The sequence below is a fragment of the Carassius gibelio genome, chromosome B15 (assembly GCF_023724105.1).
Source record: "Carassius gibelio isolate Cgi1373 ecotype wild population from Czech Republic chromosome B15, carGib1.2-hapl.c, whole genome shotgun sequence".
Lineage (NCBI taxonomy): Eukaryota > Metazoa > Chordata > Actinopteri > Cypriniformes > Cyprinidae > Carassius > Carassius gibelio.
The window spans coordinates 11,428,284-11,453,274 of NC_068410.1; the positions used below are offsets into that span (position 1 = coordinate 11,428,284).

The 24,991-nt window shown below is 37.7% G+C and overlaps 1 protein-coding gene across 5 annotated transcripts in view; it reads right to left on the reverse strand.

The window, feature by feature from the left end:
- The window catches only part of bcas3 (BCAS3 microtubule associated cell migration factor), a 207,671-nt gene that overhangs the window by 147,060 nt on the left and 35,620 nt on the right, over positions 1-24,991 (reverse strand). For all 5 annotated transcript variants that reach the window (XM_052577234.1, XM_052577233.1, XM_052577237.1 and 2 more), the window contains 2 exons: positions 15,249-15,382; positions 9,415-9,679 (listed from right to left, as the gene is read on the reverse strand). In XM_052577234.1, the coding sequence (XP_052433194.1) occupies positions 9,415-9,679; positions 15,249-15,382 (399 nt within the window). The remainder of the gene's footprint in view (positions 1-9,414; positions 9,680-15,248; positions 15,383-24,991) is intronic.

Genomic DNA, 24,991 nt, shown 5'->3' on the forward strand with positions numbered 1-24,991 from the left:
AACCAAAGAGAGACCATTTAGGCCTCATGGCCCTCGATAAAGGCCTGCTTTGGCTGGAGACATTACACAAACCCCTGCGCCATTCCACACAGGGCCTGGATCTCAAGGGCCCTTCACATTTCAAAACCACTACACCCCAAGCGCAGCCACCTTTTGTGCGCAAGAGCAGCAGAAAAGAAAAGGAATTTGAACAGGAAGCAGCCTGAAAACCCATAATGGTGCTTCTGATGGACAAAGACGAGGAGCAGAGGAAGAAAAATCTTAATGAATTTAGCATCTTTCCAAGAAGGACACACTCGGTCTCGGTGCACTTTTTAACCCCTCACTAAATCAAACCCCCGACTCGGCCGTGGACACGCACACAAACAGCCGGCGTCACGGCGGCAAAGCTTAAGCCCTGCAAAAGCAGACGCCTCGCACGGGATGATGTGAAACTCAGTCGCCGCATGACGTCAACCCGAGTGTGGCAGGCTTGGCCGAAACCCTCAAGAATGGCACGTCCGAGAGCGGCAAGGCGCCTGGCCAGTCAAAACGATCCTGCTTATGGAGCAGTCATTTGATTAATGACTCATGTGTGATGGCCTGCGCAGTGATACATGACAAGCCAATGGAAAGAAGATCCATCAATGCAAATCCACAGCCGTCGCAGGCCTAACTCCAAGAGGCCGGCTGGGTCACCCTCTGTCACCTGACCCTTCTGTTCGAGCTCACTCCGCTCCATTTGCATTTTCTTCTAATGGCACAGACCTGGTCGCCCTGTCACTGATATCTTGTTTTTCTCCCCCAAGCTGTTCAATTTGCATCTGATAAAGCAATGAACACAAGCGATCCATCTAAGCTGACGCTTTCCATTCGTTATTTGCTTCATTTGCACACATAAACCTAAAAAAAAAACAACAGTCGTACGCAAACATCGCCCCATTTTAATCGCATTGCCAATGAAGTGAATTTAAAAAAATGCAACCCCGATGGCCGCCAATGCGAATATCGTTCTCAGGGACAGAATATCGCAGGGCGTTCCAAAGTGTCAACCGCTGAGAAATCGCCAGGCTTTAGGAGCATCTGCGGAAGACTTGAATTCCTAGAAAAAAAAGTTGCGCTCTCCCGGTTTGGGAATACTTTGATATATTCTGTTTCACCCATTCATGTCTTTTGCGCTCGTCCAGGTTTCCCAGACATGCTCCTGTAAGAGCGTAGTTCACAGGAGGTAGGGATTAGGACGGGAGGGGAGGAGAAAAAAAAATGGGATGAGTGGAGAGGAAAAGGAACAATGGCGGTACCTCCGCACTCGGGGGAAGGTGCCGTCATGTCAAGTCTGCCTGTGCCAATTCCCAGAGCTATCATTATTAAAATACACACTTTGAAAGGAGGAGTACTACAAGTGGAAAGTGGGGTGGGGGTGTGGGGGGGGGTAAGTAAAGTAAAAGGAGAGGCCAGAAAGCGCCGGATAAAAGCAATCCCGGTGGACAAAGTGAAAACAAATTAAAAGAACCATTATAAAACACAGATGCTGCAAAGAAAATAAACTTCACAAGATTTACTGTTTTCAGAAGAAATCAGACATTGGTGGAAAAGTCATTTCTGGTTGCCTCTGCTTTCACAGTATCTGCTCGCTGCTATTTTCGGGCTTGCAGTGAGGTCAAGCCAGCCTATGTGAAAATGGCCAAGTGCCAGTCTTTTCCCCAACCGCCAGTGAATGGGAGTGCTTTTAAAGTGACAGCAGAGTTTTTTTTTTCCTCGCAAAGTTTTTTTTTGGGTTGTGCGGCATCCGCTTTAATGAGCAGAAACATTATATGAAACTTCCTGCTATTACCAGACATCGAGTATTTTCACCATAAGACTTCAAACTGCATTAGAAATTGGTACGTTTTCAGTTTCCCCTTGTGTGCTGATTTCACTTCAGAAGTCGTCGTATGATTACGAGCCATTACATCATAACCGAAATTATTCACTGCTGTATAATAGCAATACACGAACACGCAAAAGCATTCAAGCATGTAATTTATTAACCAAACTACATCCGAACGGCTTGCTACGGGGCTGTCTGAAATCAGATCCAATAGTTTACAACATGTCAGCATTTACAGCTCATCAGAGGAGCACCTTGGTGACAGCGAGAATCTACACTCTTCTGTGGCTCAGATAACAGCCTTACTGAAACCATATGTGAGCGAGTTTGTTTGCAAGGCGATGTGTGTGCGAGAGGATGTTTCACCTCAGACGAGCAGACTTTGCAAACGGTGCATGAGAAGATGAACAGGAAGGCATCCGCAGACTCAATCAATGCACCTCGGCATGTGGCTCTGATCAGGAGCACGTAATCTGATCATGTCAATTTACTTCTGGGTAAGTGGGAACCATATTCTCTCCTCCCAGTCATGAACGCTGCAGTGTCATTTCAGACATGTCTAAATGAAACCCTATGCTGGTCTGTCAGAGGGGGAAAAAAGGAAATGTTTTAGTGAATAAGCTCAATTCAAAGCACCAGGATGTCAATCAACTCGCTGCCTGATAGCATGGTAACAGCTATAGACACTGAGGGGAATATTCAAACTACTGGTTGAGGAATATAGCATCTACAATAAGAAATTAAAAACCAGACGTTCCATCATTAGTTACTAGTCTTGATTTGACAATATGGTAAAAACATGCATATCCAACAGCTGTTTCAACCACAAAATAGGCAATATAATCCCTTTATTTGCTTACCATAAAATTATACTGTGTAAACAGAAACATATCAGTGTTTTCATTTCCTCAGTGCAGTTTGTGGTTTCGGTGTAAGTTACACATAAAAAAGCCTGACAAAGAAAAAAAAATGTACTCCATGTAAATGTACTCAACCACCAAAGCTTATAACGCACATCTTAATGAGATAAAATATATAAACACAATATACAGAATTATTAATATTTCAAAGAATCATATCAGAGTTGCAGACAGCAAGAGGAAGAATGCTGCATTGCTTCAGCGTACAGAGAAAATTTCACCGTGGGACAGTGCAGGGTCCCAGGTCATGAGAAGTGTCAAAAACACAGTTCCTCACAGTGGGAAAGGACAGCACATCATCATGGCTCACTCTGCCTGATAAAGACACACCAGCCCACTCAAAAAGTTTTTGCATGAGAGCAAGACAAACAAAAACAAAAAAAAACATACCAGGCCACCCAGGCCAAACAACAACAACAGTCTCAATGAGATGTTTACATTCACCGTGCCAGGGGAAAGACAAAGCTGCAAGAAAAAGACTGGAAACCTGAAAAGGAAAAGTTTTCTAAAACAGATTTAAGATCAACATTAAGCATTAAAATGATTAAAATGTCCTGTAAAATGGAATATGATCAAACAACAAATATGTATGAATATATAAAGTGCAACTGTTAAAACTGCTATATCTTCTGGGAACAAAACAAGCATACTGTATATACACTGCCGTTTTTAAATGTCTCTTATGCTCATCAAGGCTGTATTTATTTGATCACAAATACAGAATATTATTTCAATTTCTAATCTAGTATATTTCTATTTCTAATTTAGTCTTAATAAAAATACTGCAAAAAAATCAAAATACTGAGAAAATCACCTTTGAAGTTGTCCAAATAAATACTTAGCAATGCATATTACTGATCAAAATTTAAGTTTTGATACATTTACGGTAGTACATTTACAAAATATCTTCATGGAAAATGATCTTTACTTAATATCCTAATGATATTTGGCATTAAAGAAAAATCTAAAAATATAGCGACTTAAGACTAAAGGTTTTGTTGTCCAGGGTCACATATTGGTTTTGTGTTTTAATATTATTCACTTCTGTTGTCAAAGCTGAATTTTCAGCATCATTACTCAAGCATTCAGTGACACATGATCCTTTAGAAATCATCATAATATGCCGATTTATTATCAATGCTAAAACAACAGTGCTGCTTCAGTTTTTTTTTACTGATTTTGAAACTTTTTTTCTGGATCCTATTATGCAAAAATTTAAACGGAACATAATTTACTTAATTAACGGAACATAATTACTTTTTATCCATTAAGACATCCTTGCTGTATAAAAGTATTACTTTTAAAATTATTATTATTCATTAAAGAATCATAAAAAAAGTATCACAAGTTTCAAAAAACATGGAGCAGCACAACTGTTTCATATATAAATCATCATATTAGGATGATTTCTGAAGCATCGCGTGACACTGAAGACTGGAGTAATGATGCTGAAAATTCAGCTTTACATCACAGGAATACATTTTATTTTAAAGTATATTAAAATATAAACTGTTATTTAAATTTCAAAAATATATCACAAAATAACAGGGCTTTTTCTGTATTTTTGATCAGTAAAAAATAAATAAATCTTATTGATCCCAAACTTTTGAACACTAATGTGTTTTGAACACTAATGTGTGTGTGTATGTATATATATATATATATATATATATATATATATATATATATATATATAGATAGATAGATAGATAGATAGATAGATTTTTTTATTTTCAATCCATTTAAAAAAATAAATAACAGATTTTTATTTTCAATGACATTTAAAAAAAATTATAATAACAGAATGATATTCACAAATGTGAAATTAAATAATTTACAATAAAAAAGGTTAAAAAAATATAGTCAAAGATGACCAATAAAAAGCCACAACAAATCATTTATCTTTAAGGCATAAGTCGGGGAGACCATTCATAAAATTCAGGACAAATTACAGAGTAACGCTGGCCCTTTTGCTGGATTAGATTTATATCAAGACAAAACGTAGAGGCATGATTCAGGCCTAAATATTTTTCCTTTCTCTGCCAATGGAGTGAAATAAGGTCCTTCATTTGAAACAGGCCTGTCAACAAAAAGCTGAGAACACAGCGCCACACAGAGGCCTGGACCGGTACTGCGCTACACAATAGGACAAGACTCTGTAACCAGAGTAATAAATCTTCAGGACAGGGAATCTGAATGAGACCGTAGATGATGCAGAGTTGTGGTATGTTAAAACAAGAGCGGCACTTTGATGCCTGGGCTGATTGCACGTCTGTTGTTTTGTGAGCGGAGGAGCTGAGCTTTATCTTTGAGAGCCGGAGAGCCGCTGTGAAGCCGTGATGGAATTTAAGAGTGTGTGTGTGTGCCACAAACAAGGGAGGAGGCAGTTTGTGATTACAGAGAGTGTTTGCTGGCCCTGCCCGTACAGATCAGATCAACTCATCTGGCTGCATGTCCGACAGACACACAGAGACACACACACACACACACACACACACCGAGAGAGAGAGAGAGAGAGAGAGAGAGTAAACAGAAGAGATCTGATGGTTGTAGATGATTCAGCACAGGACTCAGTGACTGTGACACACGCTTTACCGCCACACTCGACACGAAAGCAAAACTTATAATCTGCTCTAAAGGCACTACAGCCCAACAACAAGATGAAAGAATATTAAATCCCATATTTCAAATGCAGATATCTGGATTATGTTATACACAAATACACTGGGCTCCAAAAGTCTGAGAGCACTAATGACAAACTATCTTTCACTGCAAATTACATTATAATATTTGAGTGAAAAAGTTCAATAATTTAATCAATTATTTTCAGAGTAAATTACACGGTTATTAATGTCTGTGTATTTTCTCTTATCTTCATCAAGGGTACATTTATTTAAAAGAGTCACACTGTATTCATTCACTACAGTAAAATTGGGGAAATATTATTGCAATTTAAAGTAACAGTTTTCTAATTTAATATATTTTAAAATGTCAGTTATTCTAATCACGGAAAAGCTGAATTTTCGGTAGCACTTTATTTTACGGTCCTGTTCCTCGTGTACATACTATGTACTTATTATAGTAAGTACAATAACTATGTAATAACTAGGTACTGACCCTGAAGTAGTTACCTTGTATTACTACAACTTTCTTAGATAAATACACTGTAAGTACACGTACTGTAAAATAAAGTGCAACCGAATTTTCAGCATTATTACTTAAATATTCAAATTATTATTAATAAATTAAATAAGTAATTGAGAACGTATAAAACAAGTATATAACATGTGAAAAAGATGCATTTAAAGAGTGGAATAAATGCCATTTAGATTTGATCCGTGTCAAATTAATAACCACAGCGTTGAGCTTTTTTAAAACAGCTTGCTCCAAACAACATTGCGTCATCAGTTCTGCAAAAGCATCCATGTCTGGCTGTCTTTGCTTTAAGATGATGAATGCTGTAAACAGGGGTAGTTACTGATAAAACAAGCCTGAAACCCAAACAAGCTCAAAGGAAGTATCCCGTTAACTCAATAACAGCGAATTAACAGCTTCCTGTTGCACCTTGTTTTTCCTTACAAAATATTCAATGAACATACGCAAAGAAGAAGACCACTATGTTTTGTCAAACTAACACTGAATCTCCTGTAAGCTCAAAGCTAATGTGAGCGCCTCAGTCCAGACAAAGCTTTCCATCGGACTCCTCACATCCTCGTGCACGACTGACACCGAGCTTAACCGCTGCGGAGCAAAGCTACCAAAGCTACATGTACCCTAAACACTCTGTTACGCTTCAAAAAGCATTTTTCTTTGGCTTTTGTTCAGTTATAGATAGAAAAGGCAGACGGACAAAACAACTTAGCAGAAATCAGCACCAAAACGAATGAATTAACAGTCTGTTAGCACTGAACAAAGAAGGACTTGTTGATTTATCTAACAATGCCATGAAGCTAAGGCGAGGGGATGTGGCTCCTAAAATAGATAGAAACAAATCCACAATTAAACTAGGAGAGAAGAAAGCCCGATTGTGGTTTCTATTTTTACAGAGTGCCAGCTCTGAAGGATGTGTACTTCTCTAGTTCCTTCCCTAAATCAATGAGTTGTCACAGGAGACAATTGCCAGTCTGCTGTTGTGGCTACTGCTCTGCAGCTTTTCTTATCAATCATTTATTTCTGCCGCCTCCGTTCATGCCCATGGACCCAAAAATGAACAAAACCGACGGAAAAGCAAACGGAAAGTGACGCTGATAGCCTTTTCTCTTTTTGTGTCTGATAACTAATCATAGCGGAAAAGGATTTCAAAGTGTGACAACCACAAAAACAATTTTGCTGATTTTACGCTGATTTAAAGTGTAGTTTCCTAGAGAAGGAAAACACAAAAAAAATAATTTATTTGTTGAAATAATATTGTCTTTATATTGTTTAGCAAATCAACAAGTGCAACAGTTTGGGGCTGGTAAGATTTTTTACCTATTTTTTTACCTATATATATATATATATATATATATATATATATATATATATATTTTTTTTTTTATACTTTCATCAAAGATTAATTAAAACTGATAGTAAAAACTTACATAAAAAAAAGATAACCATTCCAAATAAATGCTGTCCTTTTGAAGAAAAAAAATACACTGCATCATGCTTAACACAAAAATATGAATCAGCACAACTGTTTTCAACATTGACCATAATAACAAATGTTTCTTGAACGCCAAATCAGCATATTAGAATGATTTATGAAGGTTCATGTGACTGATGAAAATTCAGCTTTATCATCAATGGAATAAATAACATTAGAAATTATGTTCAAACAGAAACGGTCACATCAACCTTCAAATAAATACAGCTAATTGTGAATGTATGAAATTTCAATCAATTCAAATAATTAAGAAATTATTTTATTGCAATTCAGTTTATTAAACAAATGTGTCATTAGCAAAACAAATGTTAAGGAAAGTGTGATTGCAGTGCACTGAAATATAATGTTTAAAAATATAATAAGAGAACAAGAAAGAGAAACTGAATGTCTGGTTTGAAAATAAAGCAAACATCTCCAGCAGGATATGTGAGTGGCTCAAGCATTCCACTCCAAGTATGAGCCCATAGGAGAGGCCCTCAGGGAGCACGGAAAAGTGCAGACCACTTTGTCTCCCTTTCTCCCCCACACCGTTTCATCTTAATTCAAAAGCCACATCCTGCTATCCTCCCATCTTTTGGCTTAAGGAATTATGGAATGATCTTTGAGGTTATAAAATCCGGACAGTCCAAGGTTTGCCTCTAAGGCATATGAGCTGCCTCAGACTTCTGTTTCTTAGATTCCTCCATCCTGTTCCCAGTACAAAAAAATGTCACCTCAGAAGCCTGTTGTCAAAGTATCTCATCGGGCTCAAGCTGACAGGACTAATTGTTGACAGGTGCTTCTAATGCCTGGCTTTGAAAAGCGAGTCTGATTTACGACAGGGCTTCTGAGGCCCACTTTCATGGCTGCTGGTAACCATCCCTACACGGGACGCCAAACATTCCGGCCATGTGATGTCACAGCTTTGCTCAAAGTGAAAAAAAGTTATCTATATTGTTTTTAAGACTGTCAAAAGTCACTCAAATTAATTATATGATTATTTTTGCATTTATGCATTTAGCAGATGCTTTTATCCAAAGCAACTTACAGTGCATGCAGGCTATAATTTTTTTTACTAGTATTTTTAAAATGAAGAAGAGGAGGAGGACTAAGAAGGAGGAGAATATAATAAATTATATGTGTAAAAAAATGCATTTAAGTCAGTTATTTCTGTTTTGCTGTAGTGTGCCAGTAGGAAATATTAGTTTATATTTCCAAACATTCATTTTGCCATTAATTGTAATAATACGTTTTTTTGTTTTTTTTTGCATGAGGAGTCTGACAACAGCCAGTGCTCCACACACAGAGATCTGATCTAATCATCATCAAATCTGTCTGGAATAACATGAAGAAACAGAACTAACGGAGACAGACTTAATCCAGAAGAACATCTTCAAGATGCTTCAAGAAACCTCCCTACAGGTGGAGCAGCAGTCAAATAGATTTTAATGCTTAGACCTGTAATCAGATAGGGATAAAAGCAGAATCTAAAAATATTAAAGGAATATATAATAGTAAATTATATTTATATAGTCCATAACATGTCAGTTTTTACTTAAAAAATGTGATGTTGAAAATCAGCAAGAAGCAATGCAGTAGTCAAACAGATTATTTTGGCACAGTTTTCTCAGGCTTCTAAATTGTATATAAAAATATATTTTTTTAAACTTTAATTTAGTAACCTTTTTTTGAAGCAGTATAGTGTCAAAAGGCGCAATCACAAGTAACCCCTGAATGGCCAGGATCTACTTACTCCATTTCAAATTAACTTGGTGAAAACTAATTAAAGAAACATAAATGTATGAAAAAATGTCAATATTACCTATTTGAATTTTTTAATTTAATATGTTACTAAAAATACATAGTCCAGAGTAATTAAATAAACATTTATAATTTTCCATCTCAGTAGGTTTTCAACAGATCATCTACTAACTTACTAACTTACTACTAACTTATGAACGATTGCAGAAGTGCAAGAGGTGCATAATGTTTCCCCCCCAAAAAAACAAGTGTTTGCTAACCATGCAGTGGTGATCCAGATGGGCTACTAGAGAGGCCAGGAATGGGGCTACACCGGCCGCCCTGTTTGCTGCTCAGCTCTTGCTCGATCTCCTCCAGTCCGGCACTCTTCTGGAAACGGCTCATGCGATTGACCACACGTGGAGACATGTGCGTGCGTGCACATGGCGCTCCACCGTACGGATTGATGGGAAAGACATGAGAGGTACCTCGAAGTGTACTGATCACCACCCAGCGGCAGTCGTGGCTGAAGCAGATGTCCTGCACCTAGAGCAAGGGTAAGAAAACACAAAGGAAAGAAGCTCAAAACCAGTTTCAGATATGAGTTGAACAATCACCATTCAAATGTATGAAATCACCATTACAGGAGTGTAGGGTCTTGAGTAAACTGTATGAACAATACAGTAATGCCTTTCCTTCAAAATCGGGCTTAAAGTCAGAATGTAACAGGAGGTAGCAGAGGACATTATTATTCTTTGCTTGGTTGGAACAGCAGCTAGGCAAATTCTTTTTTTTCTCTATTTGCTTTTCTGTTTCTGCCATGAGATGACTGAACACCTGAGAAGAGATGATGCCAACCCCTCCAAGGACCTCAGATGACGATAACCCTGAACCAACATATAAACTACCACATTTTTCTACTAGTTTGATCACAAGTTCTAATCGTTGCAGTTAATAGTGTTCACCGTTTGTATGAATACATGTCAGTAACTAATTTTTTACTGTCCATTTCTGCTAAATGGAAATCATCTTGTCAGTCACCACTGATAAACTACTCCTAAATGTAAAGTAGAAACTTTCCTTTTCTTTGAATCTGCTTTGTTTGCAACGATTTGTATCATGAAAGGCACTATACAATGATGATTTGAAACATGAATTTAATTGAATTGAACTGGGCCATACATTCAAGTTAAACATTATCATAGGAAAGAAAAGTAGTGTGGACTTGGTTCTATCCATTGGTTGTTGATTGGATGAAAGTAGATCTGAAAGCAAGATTTCAATCGAAGAAGAGGACTAAATTATTGGAGAAGTCTGCCCCACACTGACAGAGTAATATTTTAATTAAAATTACTAGGATAAATTCATATATATATATTATTGCCTATTATTGCATTTTAAAATAACAGTTTTCTATTTTAATATACATTAGAATATAATTTATTGCTGTGAAGCAAAGCTGAATTTTTAGCATCATTACTCCAGTCTTCAGTGTCACATGATCCTTCAGAAATCATTCCAATATGATGATGTTATCAATGATAGAAACAGTTGTGCTGCTTAATATTTTTTTGGGACCTGTGACACTTTTTTCAATATTCTTTGATTAATAAAATGTCAAATAAATAAATAATAATAATAATAATAATAATATTAATAATAATAAAATCAGTGTTTATTCAAAATAGAAATGTTACAATATAATTCAGCAAGGATGTGTTAAATAGTTAAAGTGATAGTAAAGACGTATATTGTTAGTAAAGATTTTTATTTTGAATAAATGCTGTTCTTTTTAATTATTTATTCATCAAAGAATAAAAAAAAGTTTCATAGGTTCCAAAAAATAAAATATTAAGCAGCACAGCAGTTTCAGCACGGATAATAAATCAGCATATTAGAATGATTTCTGAAGGATCATGTGTCATGTAAAAGACTGGATTAATTGCTGACGGAAATTCAGCTTTGCTTCACAGCAATAAATTATATTTAAAAATATATTAAAATAGAAAACCAATACTAGAAATTGCAACAATATTTCATAATATTAAATAGTTTGAGCCTTGATGAGCAAAAGAGACTTCTTACTGATCCAAAACTTTTGAATGGTGGTGTACATATTAAAAACTGAAATGTATGCAGGGATGGATGAATCATTGACAATAATAATCACTAACATACATTTAAGTTTAATTTAATGCCAGCTTTAAGTAATGCAACCTGAATTCTGTTTGAATTCTCTCTGGTGCTAGTCATAAGAAAGTTTCTGGCAAAGATAAACAGATAACATCTCTAAAAAATGTGTTACGAAACACTTGAGGGCAATGAGAAAGAGGTATTGGTAATCACACCTAGGCAATGGGAAGTGGTTTCGGAACCTATCACCAGATCTTGAGAAATGGCTTGAAAAACCTGAATATCTAACCTGGCTTTTGTATTTATAAACATCTTAAAATAAATGAACTACGAAACTGTAACAGTGTGTCCTATGCTTCTTGTGTTTACCACTCTTATGTTCAGTCTAGGCTATTTTTAAATGGTTGGTCTGTGTATGTATGCATCAGATGGGTAGAAACATGATGTTTTTCCAGCATCTTGCTTCATGAGCATGGTTTTACATGACAGCGTCTTGAAATCCTTTTCTGTTTTTGAATACAAGAACATGCCCTGTGTGAATGAAGCTCAATGATTTGATGGTAGACCTTCTCCAAGACACTTGGCTTTACCATACAGCACTCTGCCATCAGCAAGATTCAGCTAATGGCTTTTTTACAGCACTTTTTATGGATAGCCATCAGCTACTGGAATGCAGCTGTCTGGAGATCGGTCTGATTCTAGATCATTCTGCTCTATCGGTCTCAGATCAGGCTCACGCTGAATACGCCAACTCAGAGATGAGCAAATGAATTGAAATCAATGACTATTTCCTGTTCAGGGATGACGCCACTCCAGAGATTTTCACCTGGAGGTGTAAAAATAAGATTTCGGTGACCAAAGACAAGGACTGAGATCTATAAATTGGTTAATCAGACATAAATCAAATGAGCTGTTTGGTCAGTCATGTGCTGCTCAGAACAGCTAAAACAGTGTACGGCTTCAGGCAACGCAGCCTGGTGGGTTATTTACCTTCACGCACACAAAGGTCAGTCCGGAGCAGGCTGGGAGTCAGTACAAGCACAGTCAATCAGCCAGCCAGATAAGGCCGGGTGCCTGCGTCCGCCCACAAGGCATTATCACTCCTTTTATTTGTTCTGCTCAAGATAATGCGTCTTGGAGGGTGCTTGCTTTCTGCAGTTTGTGCTGTTTACAATGCCAGATCAAAGCCAATGCATGACCAGGCAGCAAACCTGGCATGAGCCGGTGACAGATTAACCACCTTTCTCATCTCAGCGGAGCTGCGGGCCACCTCGGCCCTGTGCTCACAGAGGAGGGAAAATGAGAATGTTTTACACGCTCGGTTCCAGCTCTTTGCCATGCCTGGAGGTGCTGGGTAAAGCAATCACACCTTCAATATAAGGAGCAGGAACGAGAAGAACTTAAACTTCACCCACGGGCCAGTAACCGGCTGGCCTTTTCCCACCTGGCTCAGAGTGCATTTGAAGGGTAAAGGGACAAAGAGAATTGGGAAACCATAAAAACATTAATAAATAAGCGCAATAGGAGTTAAAAACGACAAGTCTTTCTTATAGACATAACATTTGACTGTGTTTCTGTTACATGGCACTCATAGGCGAATAACGTACAGTTTTTATTCCACTGCAGTGTTAATATTTGTCATGTAATGAAGGATTTAAATTGGGAGAAATATGTCTGGCATGCTTTTAGACATCGAACGTGTCAGGGAGACTGCGAGAGTGTGAGCCTACGAACTAGAGCAGAGATCAGGTTTGTGTGCATATCCAAACATGACACTGGCTGAGTAAGTAAGGGTCTAGGCCCTTTCGGAATAAATATTAGTTCTACTTAAGCAAATAAAACCTTACGATTTGCCAACTGAAGGAGATATTGTGGTGGAACAGCTGCAAGGCTAAATGGACGAAACAGCATTTAGGAGAGAGGAAAACTAAATCACTACAGTTATTCCCCAAACTGATTTGTGCAAAAACCCAATAGATCACAAAAGTAAATTAAACTTTAAAGCACCCAGATAGATTACCAAGGCTTGGCAGATGCTAATGATCAGATCATGTCCTTAGATGTCCGCTTCAACTATTCAACCTGAGTAACATTACATAAATAAATAAAAAAACGTGGATTTGACCATCTTGTATTGGTCTAAAATACTAACATACATAAACCAAAATAAATAAATAAATGGATTGAAGAATGATCAATATGATTGATCAAATATATTTTGAGGCCACTGTACATTGCCTTAACCTAACTAGTAACCAAGTAGTAAATAACTTAAAAAATAATAATAATAATTAATTAAATATTTATATAAGTATAATAATATTTAAAAAATATTAAAAAGACTTAAAACAGTAAATAAAAATAAAATAAAATTAGACATTCAAAGTGAAAAAATAATAAAATAAAAAGAATATATGGATTAAATAAATCTAAAGAATAATAAATAAATAAAAATAACTAAAATAAAATAAAATTAGATTAAAAATTTAATTAAACAAAATAATAATAATAAAAAAAAAAATTAAAAAAAATGTGGGTCTTCAAATCATGTGACTTCAATAGAGATGTGTTGTTACTTTTCCAAGCAATCAAAACTGCCAGGTGATACTAACGATTCTAGTTTTCACAGCAGTAAAGAAGCAATTGTGTTCTAGCCGTAAATTGTAAACTATATTTTAAGTTGTTTAAATTCTGCATAAATGCAACAAACATCTGGCCAACTGGATGGACAAATTCCAAAGATCAATTCTGTTTAAAATAACGCCAATAGTTGTTCTAAATTCGTAATTTATAAAGCTGGGAAGAAATGGGAAAATTCCGGAGCCTATGTTCAGTTCTGCCAAGGGCCTATTTCCAGGGATTAAAGAGAGAGTGGTGTAAAGTCACAAGCGCGACCATATTGTCCCAGTGGGAATGTCCTCTCGTCCAGGACCTCATAGCCTAAGATATGGTAGATGTTACAAGCCCCAAGCTTGACCCCAAGGTGCAAGAGTAAAAGCTCCGGTCAGGAACACAATCTAAGCTCTCACGAGCAGTCTGAGGTATTTTTAGCAACTTTTCTCTTTTTTTGCAGCCTTGGTGATTGAAAACACATTGGCAACACTAATAGTTTCAGGTCTTCGGATTCCAGAGTGTTGAAAACTGAACATGGGAGCCACAGGGGAGGAAGTTTTAGAATAAGCAAAGACTAACTGCTGAGAGCACAAATATCTCACATGGATCCACGTCAATGTGTTTTGAACTGGGGGCAAAAGTTCTCCAGGTACAAAAAAATGAATGCGCTGTGAATATGGAAAAGCCCTGATGCACTTAAACTTTAGTTGGTGGACAGTTGAACAGTAACTAGATCTTCAGATTACAGTTACACTCATATTTTTTCATGTATACCGCTGTAGCAAGGGACTATGTATCTAATAGTCATGTTAAAGATCAATCAGATGGGTCATACCCACACTCTTTGTCTAACATACACTTGCCTACATACTACAAAAAAGCCTGAGACAGCAGTACTGTGTTCTGGAGCTCAGTGGTACCAAGTCTTATGTCTCTTGACAGTATTTAGATAACACGCAGGGATTCACCGACGATGAAAAGCATGTTCAAATTGCACATTTCCAGAGCCATGCAAGCACAGGCAACCGTAAACAGTTGTGGGTGGCCCACAAAGACTTTAAATGATTATGCTAATGATTAAAAGAGTCCGGAAAGGCAATATTTCATCTCAATAACTCCCCCGAAAACAGCCTGAGTGTACATAGGCATGTGCGTGTGAGCAAGGGATGGAACAAGGAGCTTTGAAGTTTGAATTAATATCCCACACTATCCATGTATTAGCTGAACGAAAGACGGTTTCTTTTTGTTGTTGATACATCTTCCATTTGGAGGATACAAGTTTATGAGTTTGTTCCATAACAAACTGCGCTAAAAGGACAGAGCTGAAAGTAAAGCTTTTATGTAAATGTGCGTGCATGTGTGTTCTTACCTTAGCCTCAGTCTCTCCTCTGTGAAGCGTGTATAGATGATGAACTGCACTCTGGGAAGACGCCCATGGGTGAGTCAAGATTTGGAAAACGTGGAAGTCATGGCCAAGGGTGTCTGCAGTCACCAGTAACATACCTGTAGATCAGAAAAAGAAAAGTGTCATATATGTCACCACAGTACGCCGTCTTAGCACAACTAAAGTATTTGTGAAATAGGGAGTGATGAATTGAGGGCTGTGATTAATTTAAAAATAAAGTGACATATCTAATCACAGTTTTCTGAGATTAAATGCAATTTATTACAATGATAATATAAAAAATGTAAAGTTTCGGAGCATCATGATGAAAAGCACATACTTAATATAATATAGCAATAAGAATTGGGATAAAACATTAGCACAGCCTCAGGAAGAATGGAAGAAATATCATATATATACACAAGTGGAAAGTAATATAATGCTGGATTAATATGGATCAGTCAAAGCAACCAATGCAGCATTTATTTACTGAGGCTACAGAAATGTTTCTCCATGCTTTTTAAGTCTCCAACCCTTGTTACATTTTCTTGAGGTTTACCATGTGGATTTGAGAACTGGTGATGGGATAAAACTTAATTCAGTCTTTCTGAATTGTGGCCTAGTGATAGTCCATGTTCATCGATCAATGAAAGTGGCAGGAAGTGCCACTCTAAATATATATATAAAAATCTCATTTAAACATGTACTTGCTTAAGTGCACCAATTCTGGGCTTATACTGAGAAGAGCATACTGCAAGTCAAAAACGATGGCACCCAGACTGGCGTCAAGTACTGAGCATTTCATGAGACACGTTTACATGGTTGTAAAGGGTAATCGTATTCCACTGCAATTTGTGTTCTAGAATTAACTGCATGCCAAGATCTTCCCTCAGCTGTCCGGGCCAAAGAGTATATGGATCCGTTTTAAACACAACCGCAGGAGAACCCAAGTGGAACCTCTGATGACAGGGCCTCTCATTTTCCCACTTTCATTTGAAGTTCGTGAAACTACAGAAAGTATAAGCTCTTACTGTAAACAACACACTTACTAAACCACACTAGAAAAAAAAAAACCTGAAGTGAACCTTCATGGCAACGCAATGCCGCATACAGCTTATTCCTAAAAACAGTGTGACAGCTCTACAGGCTATTTTCCACACACATGAAAGTCTGGTCACTACCGCTTTGGAAAGTTTCTCCAACACTACGATTAAGATGGATTTAGCCGCTGGCTCTCGATCTAACTGCTGTAATTTAGGATGACAATAATTAGTGAATTTCCAATGCTGAATCTCTAAAGCCGAGTTCACAAAGGGGTCTGATTTGTGGCAAGCAGTTATTGGGTGGTCTGACAAATCTAAAAAGGAGGATATTGTCCGAAGATCAGACGAACTCCCGCACACATGACAATGGAACAGCGCCCGTTCTAGATGAGCTCATCTGTCCTATTTCTGCCCACGATATTTTCATTTTCACACTTAGGAATAGCATCTGCTTTAGGTGTGGCTTTGCCATCTCATTGAGCGGTAAGACAGGAAGCAAGGGGGATGGGTTGCGGCAGAAAAGGAAGGGTCACGCTGAGATTGTGCCTATGAAAAAGAAAAACAGAGTCGGCCAGTGAATTAGACAGCGGTTAGCTATTTATGCTGTATCAGAAGACTAAACCAAGTTACGGCCTGGCCATAAACTAACCCACGCCCCAAATGAGGTGCCAAGCCACAAGAAGCATTTGCGTCAACTGGGAATACATGGAAGAGAGTGCCTTCTAATTATAGAGGCTACAAACGGAAGCGCAGAGTGATTAGGAGTTTAGGCGCTGCGGTATGTTTATCTGGGAGCTTCCTCTCCCTCACCCCGCCGCCCTGCCGCTCTCGCGCTCACCCTGGCTTTGACAGATGAGGCTTGGCCAGCTTGTTGGGACACAAGTTTGCTGATGGTACACTCTGTTCTCCAAAAGCCAGTGGAGAATGGAAAAGCGATGGGGCTTTTGTGGCCTTGTTGAAATACAGGGCCTCGCGACGAGGCGTCAGTTGGTTGGCCTGTGGGAAGCTAAATTAAAAAGAGAGCTTCTCTGTGCTGGTAAGCAGCCATAAAATTTCAGGAACCTGAGATGTTAAAGCAATTTTTGACACATCCTATTTATAACATCTCGATGTCAAGGCAAGAGAGTAATTTATGTCTTTTAACGAGAAATTATGTGAGTGAATGGGGGTTTTGTGTATTTGAGCTACCCAACGGACCAATGAACCAAGCTGTATAATTCATAATGGGAAATGCCGTTTTCAAAAAGCATCAGTGTCTAATTCTGTGGGTGAGTGTTTTAGTCATTGCAGTAAAACAAAGCTCTTTAGCTTAAAAAGTCATTGCTCGGCTACAAATTGGGTGCACTGCAAGAATAGTGTCCCAATAAAGTCTTGATTCCCACTCTAACTGTATATAAATATATGTATATATACATAATGTATATTGAAAAAAAAAAAACTCGTGCACTACATTTTTGCAATACTTAACAATTTTTTGTGTACTTCGAAATGGTGCCCAGTAAAAAAACAAAACAAAAAAACACAAAAACAAAGTTTTATTGTGTTTGTCGATTTGTATTTCACAGCTACTAAAGTTGAAAGTCATCAAAAGCAGTTTACTTCTGCAAGTTAGGTTGGCCTGCGTTTATATGAACTGCAAAACATTGCAGACATAAAGTAACCCAGATTATCCTTTCAAGCATGTTTGGCTGTTTCTCGCTAAAAGGCACCCCAAACAAAATGGTATTCGACACCAAAAATTAAAGAGTAATTCTTCATACTTGCATTCATCATTTTGTTGTCCTCTCCTTAACAAGTCTCTAAACACAAAACATCTGCGAAACCTCCTCAGAGCCATGTTTTATTTCAAAAGTGTCTTAGCCATTCTCCCCGACCAACTCAATGATCTCAGCAGCACGACAAGCATAGGCCTCCAACTTGGCAAAGTCCGTAAACTGAAACAAAAGTATCCCTTTCAAATTAACAACACTCGTCTGAGACCTTTGAAAAAGAGGAAATCTCAAATTATAAACATGTGGATAAACCTTTAAAGAGCGGACGCTGGGAATCGGTGCGCTCTAATACCGCAGACACAAACTTTATGCAAAGAAGAAGAAAAAAAAGAACAAATAAACACATCAATCACAGCATTTTGTCCTTGTGGCTGCCCACATTAGTTGTAAAAGCACGACCGTGCGTGCATGTGTGTTTGTGGCCCTTTGTGAGTCCATTGGACGGCCTCCTCTCCTGTCATGCTGCACTTGTGGAGGTGTTTATGAAAGCTGTGGAACACACACACACACACACACACACACACACAGGGTTGCACATCTCACATCAAAGCCGCCCACTCAAGCCTGGAGTGAGCAACACTCACTTAGTCCGGAGGCCACCCTCACTCCAACCATCAGATAACAGTACTAAGGAGAGGAGGAGACCGGCATGGGTCAACATGCAGTCAATAACTTGTTAATCTTTTACAGACTAAGTGAGAACTTCTAAAAGCTGGACTGTTTGATCCAGCCTGGAGGCGGCTCGTGTTTGTGTGTGTGTGTGCGGAGTCGAGGACGGGGTGGCAGATTGGGGCCTGGCGCGGTGACTGTGCAATGTTTCGCGGTGAGCCGGGCAGATGTAATGCCGTCTCCAGTTTCCACTCCTCTGGCCGGCAGGGATGACTGCTGCGGATTCCAGAAGGGGCTTGTGAGCACGTCTCAGAGCTTCGTGTGGCCAGGGACACTGTTTATCTAGGCATGTTGGTACCAAGGATATGCTCTTCAAGCATGGTACACTGCTCCTGTGGGCATGCTGGCTTGGAGAGGCTCTCAATGCTCTTAGCTACGAAACCACATCCACAATTCAATTGAGAGCTTGAGGAAGGGAGGGGGAAAAAGTAGGCGGGAGGAGGAAAAAGGTGCCCACGGTTCATTTGATCCACATTCAAGTGTAACGAAGGAGAATGTTTATGTATTTGCTTTACAGCCAAACCACCTGTAAGCGCTTGAATATTAATAGATCATAAAGGCCTTTTTCTCAGCAGGAGGCAATCATTACTTTAATACAACACTTCAACGAAATTCGCCTTCTAGAGAATCGGCGTAACCAAGGTGACCATGAGGTCACGTCCATTAAGGAAGGATGGATGTGGAGGTTGTCACTAGGCCCACACGGAATCTGCACACTTTTTTATTCACGTTTCCTGAGCTGTTTTTGGAGGAAATTCTGTCTAATAATAGGCATCAGACTTTCCCGGGATAAGTTGTATGTGTGTGTGTGTGTATACACACACACACACACACACACACACACACACACACAACATATATTGTTGGGAAGGTTACTTTGCAAATGTAATAGGTTACAGATTACAAGTTACTTTATTTAAAATGTAACAAGTAGTGTAACGATTTCAATTATTTTATTGAATGTTGATTATTTCTGATTACTTTTTTTAATTTCTAATGAATTTTTTAACTGTTAATCATTTTCAAACATTTTGTGTGTCAGACTTAAAAAATCCTTCATGACTTGAATTAAGATTCTAAAAATGTAATTCTAAAGCACTGGACACACTTAAAAATAAAAACTGGAATACATTTCTATCATTCACCATTGTGGAAACTCTTAGACAGTTTGTAGCCTAAAGCTTTCAGCTGTGCACTGAAAATTCAAATTAGAACAAATCAAAAGCATTAAAATAGCAACACTTTACTAAATGCCCTTAAGATGGCAGAAGGCATCATGCACATCAAAAATAGGCAAAGCAACATAAATTTTACAGAAAATATTCAAACGTAATCATTAACCATTGTAATCATTAACATTTTAACAAGTAACTGTTAATTTAATTACAATTTTTTTCTCAGTAACTAATAGATTAGTTACATTTATTTTTAAATTAAATGACATAATCCCATTACATGTAACTACTTACTCCCCAAAACTATTTATTTATAAGAGATGAAGATGATTTCCATATATGTGCGGCTACTGAGTTTTGGGGTTAATAAAGGTTGCCCACGACAAATTTCTTGGTCTTTAGTAAATTATTTTGTATGATTAGACATACTCAATATTATTTACACCAGTCTGATTACCATTCTCACAATACAGCGTAGTCCAAATGGCAACATTAAATACCATGCAAAAAAAACATTTTAATTGCATTTGGCATTTGCCAAGTGTTAATTGTGAACACTGCCTTGTTATCCTCAGCTAACAATTTATGCAGGCATGAAATCACTCTCCTAGGTTCTTGTTGTGGATCTGTCTATGGCCACAAAATGCAGTTGATGCTTGACAGCAGTACAAATCTATTTTACGCTCAGCGGTGAAAAAACACAGTCTCCTTAAAAAGCTTAGTCAACCTAAAATAGGCCTTTGTGTGATTTTTGAAAGCCCCAAATAAATGAGCTAAACCACAATCTCTAGATAAGAGTCTGACTGCAGAAAGGAGGAGTATGGAAAGAGAGTAATCCTTTCTCAGGAAACAGACAGTCGCTATAATCTCTTTCCATTTCATCGCTATCCTTTATTTTAAAGGGTTCTGTTAGCTAATTAATCCTCTGAAACATTTACCACAGCAAATACGATTCCACAATTCTTTATACCGCGCTTTCATTTTAATGCCCTTAATTTGGGGGATGACCTTAGGATTTTCTCAGGACAATGGATCATTCATTGCAGCTGAGGTGTTTGGAAAACTAACGTTGGATGTTCCTTGGGAATCTGGTGGAAATTTTGAAGACTGAAGCCAATCGGCCAACCAAACTAATTCAACTGCTAAAAAGCCTCTAAGCGTAAAAGCATAAAGCTGTCAGCAAAAATGTGGTCCACACAGGCAATCCTTCCTACAAAAACAAGCTAGAAACTAGAGGTGAAGAAGAGAAGTAACTCTTCTCAGGTCAAGAGGAATGGAAGGGGGATAAGGGAGGATGTTTCCATCGAAGCCTTGAAACCAATGCGTCTAAGGTTTACCAACTATAAAACTGAGGTACAGACTTCACAAGACACTGCTTTTACCGCCTTTTGAAAACACCATTAAAAACAGCCATGAGACAACTTCTAGTTTGTTTGTTGGACAGTTTTCAACACTGTAGCTTAACTGACTTTTTTCTATTAAATGAAAAAAAAATGAATTGTCACAGTCATAGTTTGTTGGTTAACATGTTTGTTCATCCTTGCTTGAAGACTATAAAAATGTCAACTCCTCACTTCAAATAAAATAAAGAATTAAAATAAGAATAAGAAAAAGTGTCCAGGGATTTTAACAGCTATTTTGCAGAATTTCTATATATATATATATATATTAGGGCTGTCAAAAATAGCGCGTTAACGGCGTTAATTAGTTGTTTGTCGTTAATTACGTCAAATTTTTTAACGCATTTTACGCATGCGCAGTGTGACAAATTATTTAGGTCAGGAAAGTCTCGTCGATCTCTGAATTCTCAAGATAGTAAAAAACAGCGGCGAGCGCTGCGACGAAAACACTGAAGAAGCTTAAGGTTTTACCCCAGTTACTCGCAAATACATTTATGCCAAGCTCGATAAACAGAGACGACTTTGGTAGTTGATACGCTGGAGCTTCTTCCTGTTATAGCGTCCTGTGTTTCACACTGCCCATGCGCAGAACGCCTACATGCAAAGCAGCGAAAATTACAGCTGTTTGGAAAAGCATTTGCATTTTTACTTGGTTTTACTGGCACTTGAACCCTTCAGAACGTGAAAATATCGATCCTAAAGTATTGTGGCAGAGCAAATGAACACCTCCTAAAAACAAGAGTGCCCAGAGTGCAGAGGGCGCATGTTTGTGTTTCTGAGTTCATTCTTTGGAGTTTCTCTATGCATAATTTCATAGATATGTGGCTATATTTAACCACTGGTTCACCTAAAACTCTTACACTATCTGTAGTTAAATGGCATGGTTTGATATAGTGCTCAGGTAAATTTGATCTAAGTAAATGTTAAACTTTTGAAATTCAGAAAAAAAAGAACCACATATTGATGAATCAATACATGAAAATTATGTATCTGTGTCCTGTTATTTATCTATATATCTATATATATACATCTATCTATATATATATATATATATATATATATATATATATATATATATATATATATATATATATATATATAGATATATATATATATAGATAGATAGATATATATATATAGATATATATGGGGAAAAATATCTCAAAGATTGACAAAAAAAAAAGAAACTGAAAACAATATATACGCACATCATCAGATTTCATAATGCCATTATAAAATTGAGCTCATGCTCCAGGCAAATTCCACTAATGTCCTGCTCTTTACTTGCAATGTGCATTAAAAGGCGACATCTCAGCCTGGGCCTTTAATCCCTGCTGACTGTCCCACTGTGCTCAGACACGGCACAAAATGGAATGTGATACACGGTCACAGCCCCGTTAAAACACACACACACCCACAGACAAGTGTGTGTGAATCTTACAAAATGATAGTCTCTAAACTCCACAAACAAGCTTTTTCAATGAAGCATATGAGTTCGGATCCATCCTTAATTGCTACCTCTGCAAGAAGACATGGCTTATTACAAACTCAAGGAAAAACTGAACTGCATATTACGTCGTTATGTCTCTGTCACCATTAAAAAAAAGTAAAAAATTATATATGCCTTTTTTTCTTTTTTTTTCTTTTTTTACATCATAACCTTTTTTAATTCAGCTTTTCTATACATTTTGTTTTCTAGACGACACGAATCTAAAATCTAAAACATTCCAGCTGGGTGTTTGTAAGTGACTCATGGGAGTGGGTGCTAGAAAGGCCACATCCGCAACAGACAAACAGGCACTTCAGATCACCCTTCCCCTTTAAGAACCCGCAAGCAAACACTTGCCAGGATGAACTGAGCTAAACAAGAGCAGATTCCTTGATGCTTATCAGTTCCGTGATTGAGCGGAATTACAGTGAGTCTCATGGGCCGTGAGACCTGTCCACCCTCGCACTGCACGCGACCGTACCCTCACACCAATCGCTCACTGTTATCGATTAAGACCAGTTTAGCGCCATTTAAACTTTGTAGAAACATCCTCAAATGGAAGAAGAGAGAGCAGAAGAGGACAAGGAGTGAAAAACAGATACTCTGGCTAAAGTGAGTCCTGCACGCCGCTTTTCGGAGCAGCATCCTTTAATTATGCGCCTATGAATAGAAGCTCCAACACCACAGCACAAGCGCCAGCTACCCAAACTGGCCAACATTTTCTACCCTCGCCTTTCTGTTTTTCATCCAACACACACTGTTGAGTTGGATTTCTTACATAAGTGCTTTTGATTTTTTTTTTTTTTTTTTTTTTGTGGAGGTTTGCACGTTCCAGTCAATGTCAAGTCGCCACATTGTTTCTTTTCAAGTCTGCCTTTTCCCTTTCTGAAATCAAAACCGTCCGGATGGAGCTGCGGTCATCCCTGTGGCCAGAATGACACTTTCAACTGTGGCTTAAACATAGTTAAGTTTGGACAAGTCAGGCTAGGCGGACGAGGTTAAACTTCTCATTTTAAAAAAAAATCAAGCCGCCGTTTACGTTCCTTCACAGTGCTGAGGAGGCATTTCTTGCGAATCTCAAAGAGCTGGTTTTGATCATGTGTTAATGATGTCAAGAACGTAAATTACAGCATGCATGTGAACACAAGTCTCGGGGAACCTTGTTAGTCAGCAGCATATTTAGAGGCTTTTTTCTGTATCGAGGACTATGAGGATTTCTTCCAGCCTTCCTGGTGCCAAACGATTTCATAACTCAAAACAATTATTATAGCCCTTTCGATTTATGCCCGAGAAAATGAGGTGATAACAGACACATCCCATTATTTCTGAATAAAGTTGACAGGTGAAGGTTAAACTGTCTGAAGTCTACAGCACCCCGCTGTTATATAAAACAAGCCGCCCCAAAGCACTTCTCACATGAGGGTAGAGGACGCCTGACAAAGGGCCAGATTGGGGCCTCACCACTCGGGGGACCAGGACTGGGGCCTTCCTAGGCTGGGACAAAAAATTTCAGTGAAAGAGTAACCGAAACATTACAGAATGAAAAACCAAAAAGCTGTGATTCTCAAACACAGGTCAGTATTCAACAATATTTTTCAGTTAGCCTTGAAGGATTTGTATTTAACACTCTTATTAAGGAATTCAATCGATTAAGTCTGATTGTTAAAAAAAAAAAAAAAAAAAAAAAAACAATGTTACATAAGATTTCACATAAATTCAAAGAGTTGTAACAAAAGGGTCATAACAGTTTACCAAAAACAAAACTGTTTTCAAAATCAACAAAAAATGGTTCTTGAGCAACAAATCAGCATATTGTAAATGATTTCTGAATGATCATGTGACACTGAAGACTCGAGTAATGATTGCCGAAAATTCAGCTTCAATATCATGGGAATAAATTAGATTTTTAAATATATTAAAATAGAAGTCATATTTTATAGTATTACTGTTTTTTACTGTATTTTGATCAAATAAATGCAGCCTTGATGAGCATAAGAGCTCGTTCAACAACGTTTGAGTAGTAGTGTACATATTTAAAAAAAAGTATAATAAATCATGAATATATGTTTACCAACATTTTGTGTGTGTGTGTCAAAAAAAAATTTAGTTCACAAAATTATCTAAAAATTATATATAATTTTCAGACTTTATTTTTAAGTCCAACTCTTGCTATTAATGAA